The sequence below is a fragment of the Herpailurus yagouaroundi genome, unplaced genomic scaffold, assembly GCF_014898765.1.
Source record: "Herpailurus yagouaroundi ecotype Mexico unplaced genomic scaffold, PumYag 180, whole genome shotgun sequence".
NCBI classification, from domain to species: Eukaryota; Metazoa; Chordata; class Mammalia; order Carnivora; family Felidae; genus Herpailurus; species Herpailurus yagouaroundi.
In genome coordinates this window covers 3,816,020-3,829,938 of record NW_024412411.1, presented here as the reverse complement: position 1 = coordinate 3,829,938, position 13,919 = coordinate 3,816,020, and the positions used below count along the sequence as shown (strand labels likewise).

General features: G+C 37.4%; 1 protein-coding gene across 3 annotated transcripts in view; it reads right to left on the bottom strand.

The window, feature by feature from the left end:
- The window catches only part of PPME1 (protein phosphatase methylesterase 1), an 89,501-nt gene that overhangs the window by 24,885 nt on the left and 50,697 nt on the right, over positions 1–13,919 (bottom strand). For all 3 annotated transcript variants that reach the window (XM_040489318.1, XM_040489319.1, XM_040489320.1), the window contains 4 exons: positions 9,269–9,326; positions 8,753–8,804; positions 3,237–3,391; positions 2,278–2,368 (listed from right to left, as the gene is read on the bottom strand). In XM_040489318.1, coding sequence (XP_040345252.1) covers positions 2,278–2,368; positions 3,237–3,391; positions 8,753–8,804; positions 9,269–9,326 — 356 coding nt within the window. The remainder of the gene's footprint in view (positions 1–2,277; positions 2,369–3,236; positions 3,392–8,752; positions 8,805–9,268; positions 9,327–13,919) is intronic.

The window sequence follows — 13,919 nt, the reverse complement described above, 5'->3', positions numbered from 1 at the left end:
GTGTAAATCCTTATCTGTCCAACTTTTAAAGCCTAGGCTTCTAATGACTATGACCTACTGTCTCTCATTAGGATGACCAAGAAAGCAGAAGTGGGAATTCACTTTGATTTAAATCTTTACTGAATTAAACAGGTTGGCTTTGCATTTCAACATCTTTTTTAAAACCTGGAATATCCACAATAACTATGAGTCATAAACTTGATTCAGATATCCAGCCGAGTACAAAATTATGAAATACTTCATAGTATTCTTTCTGATTCTCAGGTTCAAGAAGTGGGATCTAAAAATCAGTGGCTCTTATACAACGCAGAACATTTTAACATACAACAAACAGAACCCTCATCCTATCCCACATCTGCCACTAGAATCAAGACTCTATCTCTTTTTAAAGTTTATTTATCTTGAGAGAAAGAGAGTGCACAAGTGAGGAAGGGGCAGAGGGAGAGGAACAGAGAGAATCCCAAGCAGGCTCCAAGCTGTCAGCACAGAACCTGACATGGGGCTTGAACTCACAAACTGTGAGATCATGATCTAAGTTGAAGTAAAAAATCGGAGGCTTAACCAACTGAGCCACCTTTTCTCTTTTAAGAAAAGATCCACCAATACCCTCACCCTGGATTAAGTACCTATCTTCTATAACTTTGTGCTTCCTTCACTGTACTGCGTTTAAATATTTACTTGTTTGTATTCCCAGTTTTTGGATGATAGGAACTAAGTCCTAAGTTCTTAATCAGGTAGTAAGTAACACATCTTAGGGACTAAAAAACCAAAGTTTACTGAATAAATTTAAAAAGTTATTTGGTGGGGGGTCCCTGGAGGGCTCAGGCAGTTAAGTGTCTGACTCTTGATCTCATGGTTCAATCTCATGGTCTGTGAGACCAAGCCCCACATCAGTCTTTGTGCTGATAGTGTGCAGCCTGCTTGGAATTCTCTCCCTCTCTCTCTGCCCCTCCCCATGCTGGCTCATTCTCCCTCTCTCAAAATAAATAAACATTTTTTTAAAAAATTTAAAAAAAAGTTATTTGGAATAATTTTCTCACTGTTTGCTCCTGGGGAAGAAGGCAGGGTGCCTCAGATACATGCTGAACTGGCAGCAATTTCATTCTGAAATGCTGTGGCTGCCAAAGATGGAGAGATCTTTGGTGTTGATGAGGGAACAGGAATCCTGCACCTCAGTAGTGTGAGCAAGGAGAGATAGAAGCAACCTCACCAAACACAAACATCATTTTGGCAAGCCATATTTGGCATGAGACCTTCTGTCTTAGAAAAACTACCTCAGATACATTTACCAGGTCCTTAATTTCCAGCTGATCTCTTTGATTCAATGAACAGATATGTTCTGCCTCCCAAGGCAGCCAGCAGTATGCTGTATGCTATATATGCTATAAAAGAAATAGAGGATAACTTCTGCCCTTATGATGTAGGAAGAATCTTAAGACAGGAATGAAAATTAACAATATAAGCATATCCTTTCGGGGAGACTTAAGAGGTAAACAGTACAATATAGACAGAGGTCTTTAGCAATTTAACTGAGGGAGTAATCTGAGTGGTTTGGAGGAGTTAGAGAAGGGTTCTGGGAAAGGAACTAGAGATGGATTTTGAAGAAGAGGTAGGAAGAGAGGATACTAAAGTTTTTTATCCTAAGATTGATTTCCTTGGGGGAGGGGCAGTGTTTTACTCATTTCTGAAATTTCACCTTTTAGCACAAAGTGTTTAATAAGTATTTAATCAAATAATTGAATTAATGAATAAATTAATGACAAAACAGCCTTTACTTTAGTGGAAGTCATAGCCAATTCAGTGATTTTTATGAAAACTATTTACCCAAAGGGTTTTTATTTACCCAAACCCAAATAAAAACTGAGAAAGGAACCTATGCCCATCCTCTGTTTCTCCACCATTTTCTCTGGAACACAGAAAGTGAATCCAGAACATGAAGCATCAGAAGTAGAAAAGGCCTTAGTGTCTCATTTAGTCCAAACTCCTACCTCAGAAATGGAGATAGCTAGACAGGAGATAATCCATAATTATTAAAATTGTAGGAGGTACTATAGTGTATTAGAAAAAGGATGGATTTTAGACAACTGGGCCAAGTGTGAAACATTTAAAATATTAAAAATAATTCTGCACTTTACATAAATGTTTCCACACGTGATATTATAATAAAGATAAGGCTTGGAAACTGAACTATTCTTTTGAACTTGGTGCCTGAACTGATGAAAAAGGACAGTTAGAATCTAACATTCAAAATATAGACAATATAGATTTGTGGGTTACCTCCATTCAATGGCATTCTCTAGAGACTTGAAGGTTTTAGGACGACCACGTAAGAAATTCTGCATGCTATTAAGTGCATCCATGGCTGTACCTAGATGTTAAACAAATACTTTAACCACAGCACTTAACATATTCTAAGCATTTACATTTACTGGGCCAACTGTGTATATCTGCCCTCAATGATGGTAGAATTCAGTGATGTTTTGGGGAAAAAAGATGCAGCTTAAAAAAATTCAGAGATTGATGTGATAGCAAGTTTCGAAGATGGCCTCCAGTGATTTTTGCCTCTTGATATTCACTCCCTTGTGTAGTCTTATACTGAATAGGGGCTGACTTGTATAAGCAATCGTATGACTTCTGAGGCTGGGTCATAAAAGACATGGCAGCTTCTTTTTAACATTAAATATAATTATGGGACATACATACAATTGAAACATTATGTAGCCCTAAAAGATATTTACAAAGAGTTTTCAATGACATGGGAAATGACCATATAATATAGGGTACGGGTGCAATGGGTGAAGGTGTCAAAAGGTACAAACTTCCAGTTATAAAATAAAAAAGTCTTCAGGATACAATGTACAGTATAGTGACTACAGTTAATAATATATATTGTGTATTTGAAAGTTCTAAGACAGATCTTAAAAGTGCTCATCACAAGAAAAATAATTTATTATGTGTGGTGATGGATGTTAACTACACATACTGTGGTGATCATTTCATAATATATACACATATTGAATCATTATGTCATACAACTGAAACTAATAAAATTTGTATGTCAATTAAAAAATACTCAGAATGCCTTTGCCACAAAGTAACAGAAAAAATGATATAAAGACAGAGGGACATAGTTCAAGATGAGTAGAGATCAATAAATTAAAATAAGGTAATAATAATCTACCATGGATCTCTTATAAATCAAAGATTTTGATTTAGTCAGTACTAAGAAAACTTACCTTCTACAACATCGATCATACAGAGACCCAGGAGGCTTGGCACTAGGTTAGATGATGCTGTGTGGACTGCAATAGCTCCACCCATACTATGTCCAATCAGCATAATTGGAGGAGGGAGGTCCCCATACATGGCTTCAACCACATTGCCAACATCCCTGCAAAGAGAAGGAAACAAAGCTGGGAATGCTCTCTGACAACACTAAAAATCGTTTTCTTTCCTAATTCCTTTGTTTAGTCTGCAACTAACAGTGCTAAGACTGTAAAGGTCTACTGGGCCATCTTGAAAATATACCTATGTCAATCTCTTAGCATGCCCCCGCCCCCACCCCCCGTATCTATTCATGTAGCCACACATTTAGCTCTTCTAATAAACAGGACCAAGAACCCAAGTTTTCTGATTTTCATATACCTTTATTTTAAATGTAAGCTTGAAACTCTGGACAAATAATTTAAGTGCTCTATGCCTAAATTTCCCCAACTATAAAACAGAAAACAATTTTATTAAGCATTCTAACGTAGTAAAGTTTAGAGTCACAAGATGAATTGCAGCCCTACTTTATTTTTTATTATGTGGACTTGAATTAGTTATTTAATCTCTCAGGCACTGATATCTATAAGATGGAGATAAGAATATGATTTACTAAATATATATGTGTGTGTGTGTGTATATATATATATATACACACACACACATAATTTACTATTCGAGATTAACTGAAACAGTGAATGAAAACTACTTTGAAAAGTATAAATGCTATCCAAAGGTTAATTGTTACTTATGATTTGTCAAGTAAGTTGCTTGAAATATGAACATAAATGTAAGTACAATGTTCTGAGAAACTAGAAAGATGTTCAGAGCTAATTTTTATTGACTTCTGTCTTCGTTTTTAATTGAGTGGATCGGTTAACAAAGTCAAACCTTAAAGCTCTGAAAATGAGAACTGAAGTAGGAATCTGGGTTTAATTTGCATATAGGCCCTCTTTGCTACAGCAATAGGTAGGTATGGTATGTTTTCAGAGACCACTGGCTCTACTGTCTTCTGGGAGTGGCTGAGTCAGTTAACTTCAAAAGACAGTTTTGTGTTGCTGGGTGTTATTATATACCTCAAGCACCCATACAGTGTTAGCCAAATAGAGCAGATGTGGATATAGGAAACACAGCCTTCCGAATATGATCTCCAAAGTATGTAGAATGGAAAAAGTAAATGCTATGAATTAATCTTTTTGTTAAAGTTTATTTATTTATTTTGAGAGAGATAGAGACAGCATGAGTTGGGAAGGGGCAGAGACAGAAATCCCAAGCAGGCTCCACACCACCAGCACAGAGCCCAACACAGGGCTCAAACTCATGAAACTGTGAGATCATGACCTTAGGAGAAGCCAAGAGTCAGATGCCTAACTGACTGAACCACCCAGGTGCCCCTCAGAAGAAATTAATCTTAAAAATCTCATAAAACAGGGCACCTGGGTGGCTCAGTCAGTTAAGCATCCGACTTAGGCTCTGGTCATGATCTCTCAGTTCATGGTTCGAGCCCCGCATCAGGCTCCGTGCTGACAGCTCGGAGCCTGGAGTCTGCTTCAGATTCTGTGTCTCCCTCTCTCTCTGCCTTCCTCTGCTTGTACTCTGTGTCTCTCAAAAATGAATAAACATTAAAAAAATTTTTTTTAATCTCATAAAACAATTACAGATGTGAATAGGGTAGCTGTAGCACCTGCAGATAATCTGAATGGCATACAAGGAGGCCCCCAACTTTATAAGTGAAAAAAAATAGTTTAAAAATATTCCTTTGGAGTTAAAGTTAAAACTTTTGGTTGGTAACAACTATAATAAAATAAATGGATGCTACAGAAGATTATCTAAGTCCAGGTCTCCCTAAAATACTCAGTAACCTAGTTGCAGGGGTTCTGTGATGAAGGTGGACAAGGTCTGAAACAAAGCAACTCCATACTGCATCTAAGCTTAGCAAAAGTGTATTTCATCCAGGTAAAAGGTGGTTACTGATCATCTACTACAAGGAGAAATTTATTCTTATTGAAGTTAGCCAAACTACCAAGATTAGTGCCTTGAGACATGTTCTGAAGTTCCAGAAAAATAAAACAAAGATGAAGAAGCAGATGTTATCTACAAAACTAGCTGTAACTAGATATGCCACAATTTAGGTAGATGCTTTAAAAGGAGATTCTATCATACTTATCAATAATGGGTTCATTTCCTGAGAAGCAACAGACATAAAAGAAAAAGAGTATCAGAGCAACCTGAACCAATTCTTGGTTCTTCTACTTTCAGGGGAATTACATTTTATGTACGGTTGAGATTCCGAAGTTGATACACAAGGGAAAAATCATGCGGTCAGTACTACTTGAAAATTACATTAATTGTCCATTAAATATACCCATTTTGAGATTTTTGTTTCAGAGTGACTGAATTCAGAAATCATATAAATGTTTTATTGCTTTGACTATTTCAACAATAATCTAACTTATTAGCTCTTCTGGTTCTTGGTAATCATCTTCAACTATGCTGGATGGTTTTAGTCATCTATTTTCTTTTTACCTTTCTTGCCAGTTATCAACTGGCAACTCTCAGCTCCAATTCATCCTTCCTTGCATGTTCTCCAAAATTGGATCTGAGGCCTTTAAATATTTTTCCTTTCCAGCTGGCATAATGTTAAGCTTTATCAGTAGAGGGTGCAGGAGAGACACTGCAGAAACTAGGTTTTGCTCCTAGTTCACGTAGCATGGTAAGCACTATATAGCACACACAGCTTCCCCAGTGCCCAAATCCTGCAGCACAGGTGGCTTCTCTGGCACACCATCCCCCCAGGCCCAATTTTTCCCTAGTCTTATTAAGATAAAATTGGTACATAAAAATGGCAAATAATTAATGTATATAATTCGGTAAGTTGGGATATATGTATACACTTGTGTTACCGTCACTATGATTAAGGTAATAAACACTTCCAAAAGTTCCTTTGTGTGTGGGTGTGTTTGTGTGTGTGGGTGTGTTTGTGTGTGTGTGTGTGTGCACGAGATAAGAACACTTAACATGATATTTACCCTCCTAACAAACTTTTTAAGTACACGATTATGTCATTATTAAGTATAGGCACCATGTTATATAGCAGATCTTTGGAACCATTCCCGATATTTTTGTTGCAGAGTGCCTCTGGTGAGATACCTCCCTGTGAACAGCTTCCCCTGCACCCTAGAGGGCAGGTATCTGGCCAGTTCTGCCAAAGTGGCATCCAAATGACTTCTCTGTCGTTAGTAAGCCACAGTCCTGCCCTCTACAACAGGGTCTAAATCTCAACCTTTTCCATTAGTGTTCTCTGTCAGCCCAAGGTGATAGTTCTCTGCTTCTTATATCTGCTATTCTTCCTTTTTCTTGAAAAGTATTCCAGCTTTACTGAGGTATAACCGATAAAATTATAATATATTTAAAGTGTACAACGTGATGATTTGATATATGAGTATATTGTGAAATGACTCCCACAATCAAGTTAATTAAACGTATATTCTTCAGTGTTCTCTTTACTACTTTTTTTTTTTTTTTTTAAGAGAGCCAGCATGAGAGCAGAGACAGAGGTGGGGAGAGAGAATCTTAAGCAGGCTCCATGCTCAGTGCAGAGCCAGATGCAGATGTGGAGCTTGATCCCACAACCCTAAGGTCATGACCTGAGCAGAAATCAAGAGTTGGATGCTCAACCAACTAAGCTACCCAGGCGCCCCTGTTCTCGTTATTTCTTATTAGCCAATTCTTCATTACTCCAATCCCCTATTATAGTTAATAAGTCTTTATACTAAACTTTCCCTGTTTAAATTACTGTGATTTTTCTTTCCTGATTGTCTCAGACTGATACATTATTAGGCAATGTATCCTTCAGGTCCTCCCTCAATTAATTCTTCAAATTCCTGTAGGACATCATCCAAGTCATCATAACCCTTTGGCAACCTGGCGACTTAGATGATGGATTTCACTTTTTTGTCAACAGTCAGGAAACCTTAAAAATTGTTCACGAATCTTTCAATAGGTATCACCAACATACTTGATTATCTTGGGCTTTATTGTTCTCATATTACAAAGGCATTAGGAACAACTGAGAGAACAGATTCTTAGCTCCCTTCTCATGGTTTCTTAGGCATATGGTCATTGAATGGAATGGTACCATATATTGTTATTTTTCTCTCTCTCTGCCAAGCACCATAGTTGAATGATCACAATTCTGGTCTATTAACTGTGTGACCTCATACAGTTAGTCATTTAATCTGAGTTAGTATACTCATTGGGTAAAACAAGAGAAAAGGATAATATGTACACTACAGAATTAATAATGTAGATAATTAAAATAAATAACTTAATTAAATAAATTACTTATTCTTAATAAGTGCTTAATTTACACTTAATAAGTCTGGCAGATAGCACACAAACAGTATCTGCTATAACAATAAAACTATGACCACATGAGTTTCATTTCTGAAGGTAACACAGTTTACTCTTGAATTAAAGTTGCTAAAGTAAGAAGGGACAAGATATTTTTGGCCGAAGTTGATCAAATACTTGAGAGACCATGTATTAAAGCCGGGTAGTTAGAAGAATCCTGTTTACAATATAGGTCAGTGGTTCCCAAACACCAGTCACAGGACTGGCTGCATTAGATTTCTTTACAGAGCTTTATCAAAATATAAATAAATGTCCAGATCCCCCCGGTAGAAGCACTAATTCAGTAGGTCTGGGGTAAGGTCATATCATCTGTATTTCAATCACTTATTAGGTAAATCTGATGAGTGACCATGTTTGAGGCTACTGTACATACTATAGTCATCTTGTACTTTGAGGCCCAGGGTATCACTAATTCTTCTTTTTAAAAAAATTTTTTAGTGTGTTTTACTTTTGAGAGAGAGAGCGAGCGAGCACGAGCAGGGGAGGGGCAAAGAGACACAGAATTCAAAGCAGGCTCCAGGCCCTGAGCCATCAGCACAGAGCCCAACACGGAGCTTTAACTCATGAACTGTGAGATCATGATCTGAATCGAAGTTGGACTCTCAACTGACTGAGCCATCCAGGTGCCCCTCATTAATTCTTTAATATCTTGTTCTTGTCTCTCTAGGAAGTTGGATAAAGAACGTGGGCAGGAAACCTTAAGAACATCTTACATGGCAGGGTCTTTAGTATACAACCCCCTTTTCAAGCATAAGTTCCCAATAGATATCCAGATTCTATTCAACTCTGTCAACAGAAGAAAACTTTGCAAAAGACAACAGAAACTAAACTGTAACTCAAAGAATTCTCAAGTGCTTTATGTCATGACATAATGCTGAATATATCAAGAAAGATGGAGGTTTCTTTCAGGATTAAATACTAAGGAGACACCAAATACAGGGGAAAAACAACAGAAATAAAATTTTCTCTATGCTAATTATTGTACAACAGTCTCACTAGGAGAGTAAATAGTTACACTACTATTCATAATAGTAATGGAAGCTAGGTGATGTATAAACAATATTACATTACTTACTTTGCCATTGTTTCTGCAGACAGGTCTTCAGAATTCTTGACTTTTGTTTCACCTAAAAAGAAAATGTTAAAAAAAATAAAATTCCCAAAAATACAAATTATGAAAGCAAGAGTATTCTCTTTTAAAAATCTCACTTTTGGGAATGAAATGCAGACTTTATGGTTGTGTATGATGGGCTTAGCAAGGATTTTCTATGTTAAAGATGCATCTTGATAATTGGGCACCCTAAGGAAGATGTAACTCCCATAGCCTAGCAAAGATTTATTTACATTCCTTATACATCATCAGCATCAGAATTTGGTTACATTAAAGGACATTTTCATAGCTAAACAATAACATATATGTGTATTTATAAAATATCTTTTGTAAAAGCTGGAAACTAAGACTTCCCTCAAAGAGCCCAAATGGAATGGACCAGGTTATTCTGTGGCCATATTGAAACTTGTAATAGTTAACAGTATTCAAAGGGGTTGGCAAATTTATCAGAGTTAGTGACTAATTAAGTACATCACTCACCATGACCTCGCAGATCTAAAGCCACAATTCTACACTGAACCCTACTAATGATCGCCGCCTAGGAAGAAAAGAAAATCTGGTTTAGTAAACTTTCCCCATTACCAATGATAACTGTTGAACGAATACCTATCACAATTCAAGAAATCTCAAGATAATCAAAGGAAGACTTGCCTTTTTTTTTCTCATTTGAGTATAGTTGGTGTATAACGTTACATTAGTTTTAGGTATATAACATAGTGATTTGACAAGTTTATACATTAACTTATGCTCACCAAATACAAACACTATTATAGTATCACTGACGGTATGCTGTGCCTTTTATTTCTGTTACTTATTCATTCCATAGCTGGAAGCCTATATCTCCCCCTTCCCTATACCTATTTAGTCCATCCCTCAACCGCTTCCCCTCTCAAACCATCAGTTTGTTCTCTGTATTTATAGCTCTGACTCTGCTTTGTTTCTTCTTTTTCTTTTTAGATTCCACATACAAGTGAAATCATATGGTATTTGTCTTTCTCAGACTTATTTCACTTAGCATAATACTCTCTAGGTTTATCCATGTTGTTGTAAATGTCACAATCTCATTCTTTTTTATGGCTTTGTAATATTCCATTCTCTGTATATACATCTTCTTTAACCATTTGTCTAGCAACGGACACTGAGGTTGCTTCTATATGTTGGCTATTGTAAATAATGCTGCAATAAACACAAGGGTGCATATATCTTTTCAAATTAGTGTTGGGTAGTCCACTACCCAGTAGTGGAATTATTGGATCATATGGTATTCTTTTTTTTTTTTTTTTTTTTTTTATTTGGGGGGGGAACACAACCCGGGGGGGGGGGGGGGGCAGGGGAACGGGGGGGGGGGGGGGGGGGGGAGAGAGAGAGGGAATCTTAAGCAGGCTCCACACTCAGTGCAAAGCCCAACATGGGACTCGATACCATGACCCTGAGATCATGACCTGAGCCAAACTGGAAATACAAAACTTTTCAATTTTAAGTAAAACTAAAAAACTGACGATTCTCTTCATTTTTGTACATACTTTGGTTCTATCCCAACTTTTTTTTAAATTTTCTTCTTTTTAATTTACATCTAAGTTAGTTAGCATATAGTGTAACAATAATTTCAGGAGTAGATTCCTTAATGCCCCTTACCCATTTAGCCCATCGTGTCTCCCACAACCCCTCCAGTAACCCTCTGTTTGTTCTCCATATTTAGGAGTTTCTTCTGTTTTGCCCCCCTCCCTGTTTTTATATTATTTTTGCTTCCCTTCCCTTACGTTCATCTGTTGTGTGTCTTAAAGTCCTCATATGAGTGAAGTCATATGATATTTGTCTTTCTCTAATTTCGCTTAGCATTAAACCCTCTAGTTGCATCCACGTAGTTGCAAATGGCAAGATTTCATTCTTTTTGATTGCTGAGTAATACTCCACACATCTTTTTTATCCATTCATCTATCAGTGGACATTTGGGCTCTTTCCATACTTTGGCTATTGTTGATAGTGCTGCTATAAACATTGGGGTGCATGTGTCCCTTCGAAACAGCACATCTGTATCCCTTGGATAAATACCTAGTAGTGCAATTGCTGAGTCGTACGGTAGTTCTATTTTCAATTTTTTGAGGAACTCCATACTGTTTTCCAGAGTGGCTGCACCAGTTTGCATTCCCACCAGCAGTGCAAAAGAGATCCTCCTTGTCCGCATCCTCACCAATATCTGTTGTTGCCTGAGTTGTTAATGTTAGCCATTCTGACAGATGTGAGGTGGTATCTCATTGTGGTTTTGATTTGTATTTCCTTGATGCTGAGGGATGTTGAGCATTTTTCATGTGTCGGTTGGCCATCTAGATGTCTTCTTCAGAGAAGTGTCTATTCATGTCTTTTGCCCATTTCTTGACTGGATTATTTGTTTTTTGGGTGTTGAGTTTGGTAAATTGTTTATAAATTTTTGATACTCGCCCTTTATCTGATATGTCATTTGCAAATATCTTCTCCCATTCTGTCGGTTGCCTTTTAGTTTTGCTGATTGTTTCCTTCCTGTGCAGAAGCTTTTTATCTTGATGAGGTCTCAATAGTTCATTTTTGCTTTTGTTTCCCTTGCCTCCAAAGACATTGAGTAAGACAGAGACAGAGAGTTGAGTAAGAAGTTGCTGCGGCCAATATCAAAGAGGTTTTTTTTTAATATATTAAATATAATTTATTGTCAAATTGGTTTCCAAACAACACACAGTGCTCATCCCAACAGGTGCCCTCCTCAATGCCCATTACCCACTTTCCCCTCTCCCCCACCTCCCATCAACCCTCAGTTTGTTCTCAGTATTTAAGAGTCTCTTATGGTTTGCCTCCCTCCCTCTCTGTAACCTTTTTTCCCCCCCTTCCCCTTTCCCATGGTTTTCTGTTAAGCTTCTCAGGATCCACATAGGAGTGAAAACATATGGTATCTGTCTTTCTCTGTATGACTTATTTCACTTATCGTAATACTCTCCAGTTCCATCCATGTTGCTACAAATGGCCAGATTTCATTCTTTCTCATTGCCAAGGAGTATTCCATTGTATATATAAACCACATCTTCTTTATCCATTTGTCAGTTGATGGACATTTAGGCTCTTTCCATAATTTGGCTATTGTTGAAAGTGCTGCTATAAACACTGGGGTACAAGTGCCCCTAATGCATCAGCACTCCTGTATTCCTTGGGTAAATTCCTAGCAGTGCTATTGCTGGGTCATAGGGTAGATCTATTTTTAATTTTTTGAGGAACCTCCACACTGTTTCCAGAGTGGCTACACCAGTTTGTATTCCCACCAACAGTGCAAGAGGGTTCCCGTTTCTCCACATCCTCGCCAGCATCTATAGTCTCCTGATTTGTTCATTTTAGCCACTCTGACCAGCATGAGGTGGTATCTGAGTGTGGTTTTGATTTTTATTTCCCTGATGAGGAGTGACGTTGAGCATCTTTGCATGTGCCCGTTGGCCATCTGGATGTCTTCTTTAGAAAAGTGTCTATTCATGTTTTCTGCCCATTTCTTCACTGGATTGTTTTTCAGGTGTGGAGTTTGGTGAGTTCTTTATAGATTTTGGATACTAGCCTTTTATCAGATATGTCATTTACAAATACCTTTTCCCATTCCATCAGTTTCCTTTTAGTTTTGTTGACTGTTTCCTTTGCAGTGCAGAAGCTTTTTATCTTGATGAGGTCTCAATAATTTTTGCTTTTAATTCCCTTGCCCTTGGAGATGTGTCGAGTAAGAAATTGCTGTGGCTGAGGTCAGAGAGGTTTTTTTCCTGCTTTCTCCTCTAGGGTTTTGATGATTTCCTGTCTCACATTCAGGTCCTTCATCCATTTTGAGTTTACTTTTATGCATGGCGTAAAAAAGTGGTCTAGTTTCATTCTTCCACATGTCGCTGTCCAGTTTTCCCAGCACCACTTGCTGAAGAGACTGTCTTTAGTCCATTGGATATCCTTTCCTGCTTTGTCAAAGATTAGTTGGCTATATGCTTGTAGGTCCATTTCTGGGTTCTCTATTCTGTTCCATTGATCTGAGTGTCTGTCTTTGTGCCATCTATCCCGACTTTAAAATATGGCTCTCTTCACCTAAATCCCTCTTAAGTCCTAACTCTTCCTCACTTTTCATGAAACACACAGTAAACACCTCAAAACGATGAACCTCTGAGTTCTACTATTACCTATGATTCTCATCCATATTCGTTGGCTATCTTTTCCCTACTCTAGAAGGAAAATTCTCTAGATAAGGACCATGAGTAAGTATGCATCTTGGCTCAGGATATCACACAAATGTGACATTTAGATCATGAAATAACCCTGAAAGCAGTACAAATTATGAAAGCTACCAAATATTCACTTAAGATAGATACAACATGGGGTGCCTGGGTGGCTCAGTCGGTTAGGCATCTAGCTTCAGCTCAGGTCATGATCTCTCAGTTCACAAGTTCGAGCCCATGTTGGGTTCTGTGCTGACAGCTCAGAGCCCAGAGCCTGCTTCAGATTCTGTATCTCCCCCTCTCCCTGCCCCTTCCCTTCTCACACTCTGTCTCTGTCTTCTCCCAGAATAAATAAACATCAAGAAAAATTAAAAAAAAAGATAGATACAGTAGTATATACAACCTTGTACCACAGTTAAATAAAAATATATTGAAAAAAATCATATCATGAGGAGGTACAATTTTTGAAGTTTAAACAAACCTGGAATAATTGGAGAGCTTCTTCCACCAAATAAACTAGATTCTTTGACAATACATCATAACTAGTGTTAGTAAATGTCATCAACATTTTTTACCTTTTGGGAATATAATGGGTCTAGCCTAACCCTCACATTTTATAAGTGAGGAAACTGAGGCCAAGAGAAAGGAAATTATTTGCTCAGGGTCATAAAACAGGTTAGTAGTAAAAACAGAACTAGAATCAAGGTAAGTTACAAATATAACAGTCAATGTATAACACAAAACAAGTCAAATTTCTTAAGTCACCTTCCCCCTCATTTTATTTCTAAGTGATTACATATATCATCTTGAATACAGTCTCATTATAAAAGTGTTGAAAATATAGAAAAGTAATAAGAAAGAGAGGAGATAAATCTCTTTGATGTAGCCCTCTGTCATCTTGGTAAAGATGGCTTTTTTTTCTTCAGATT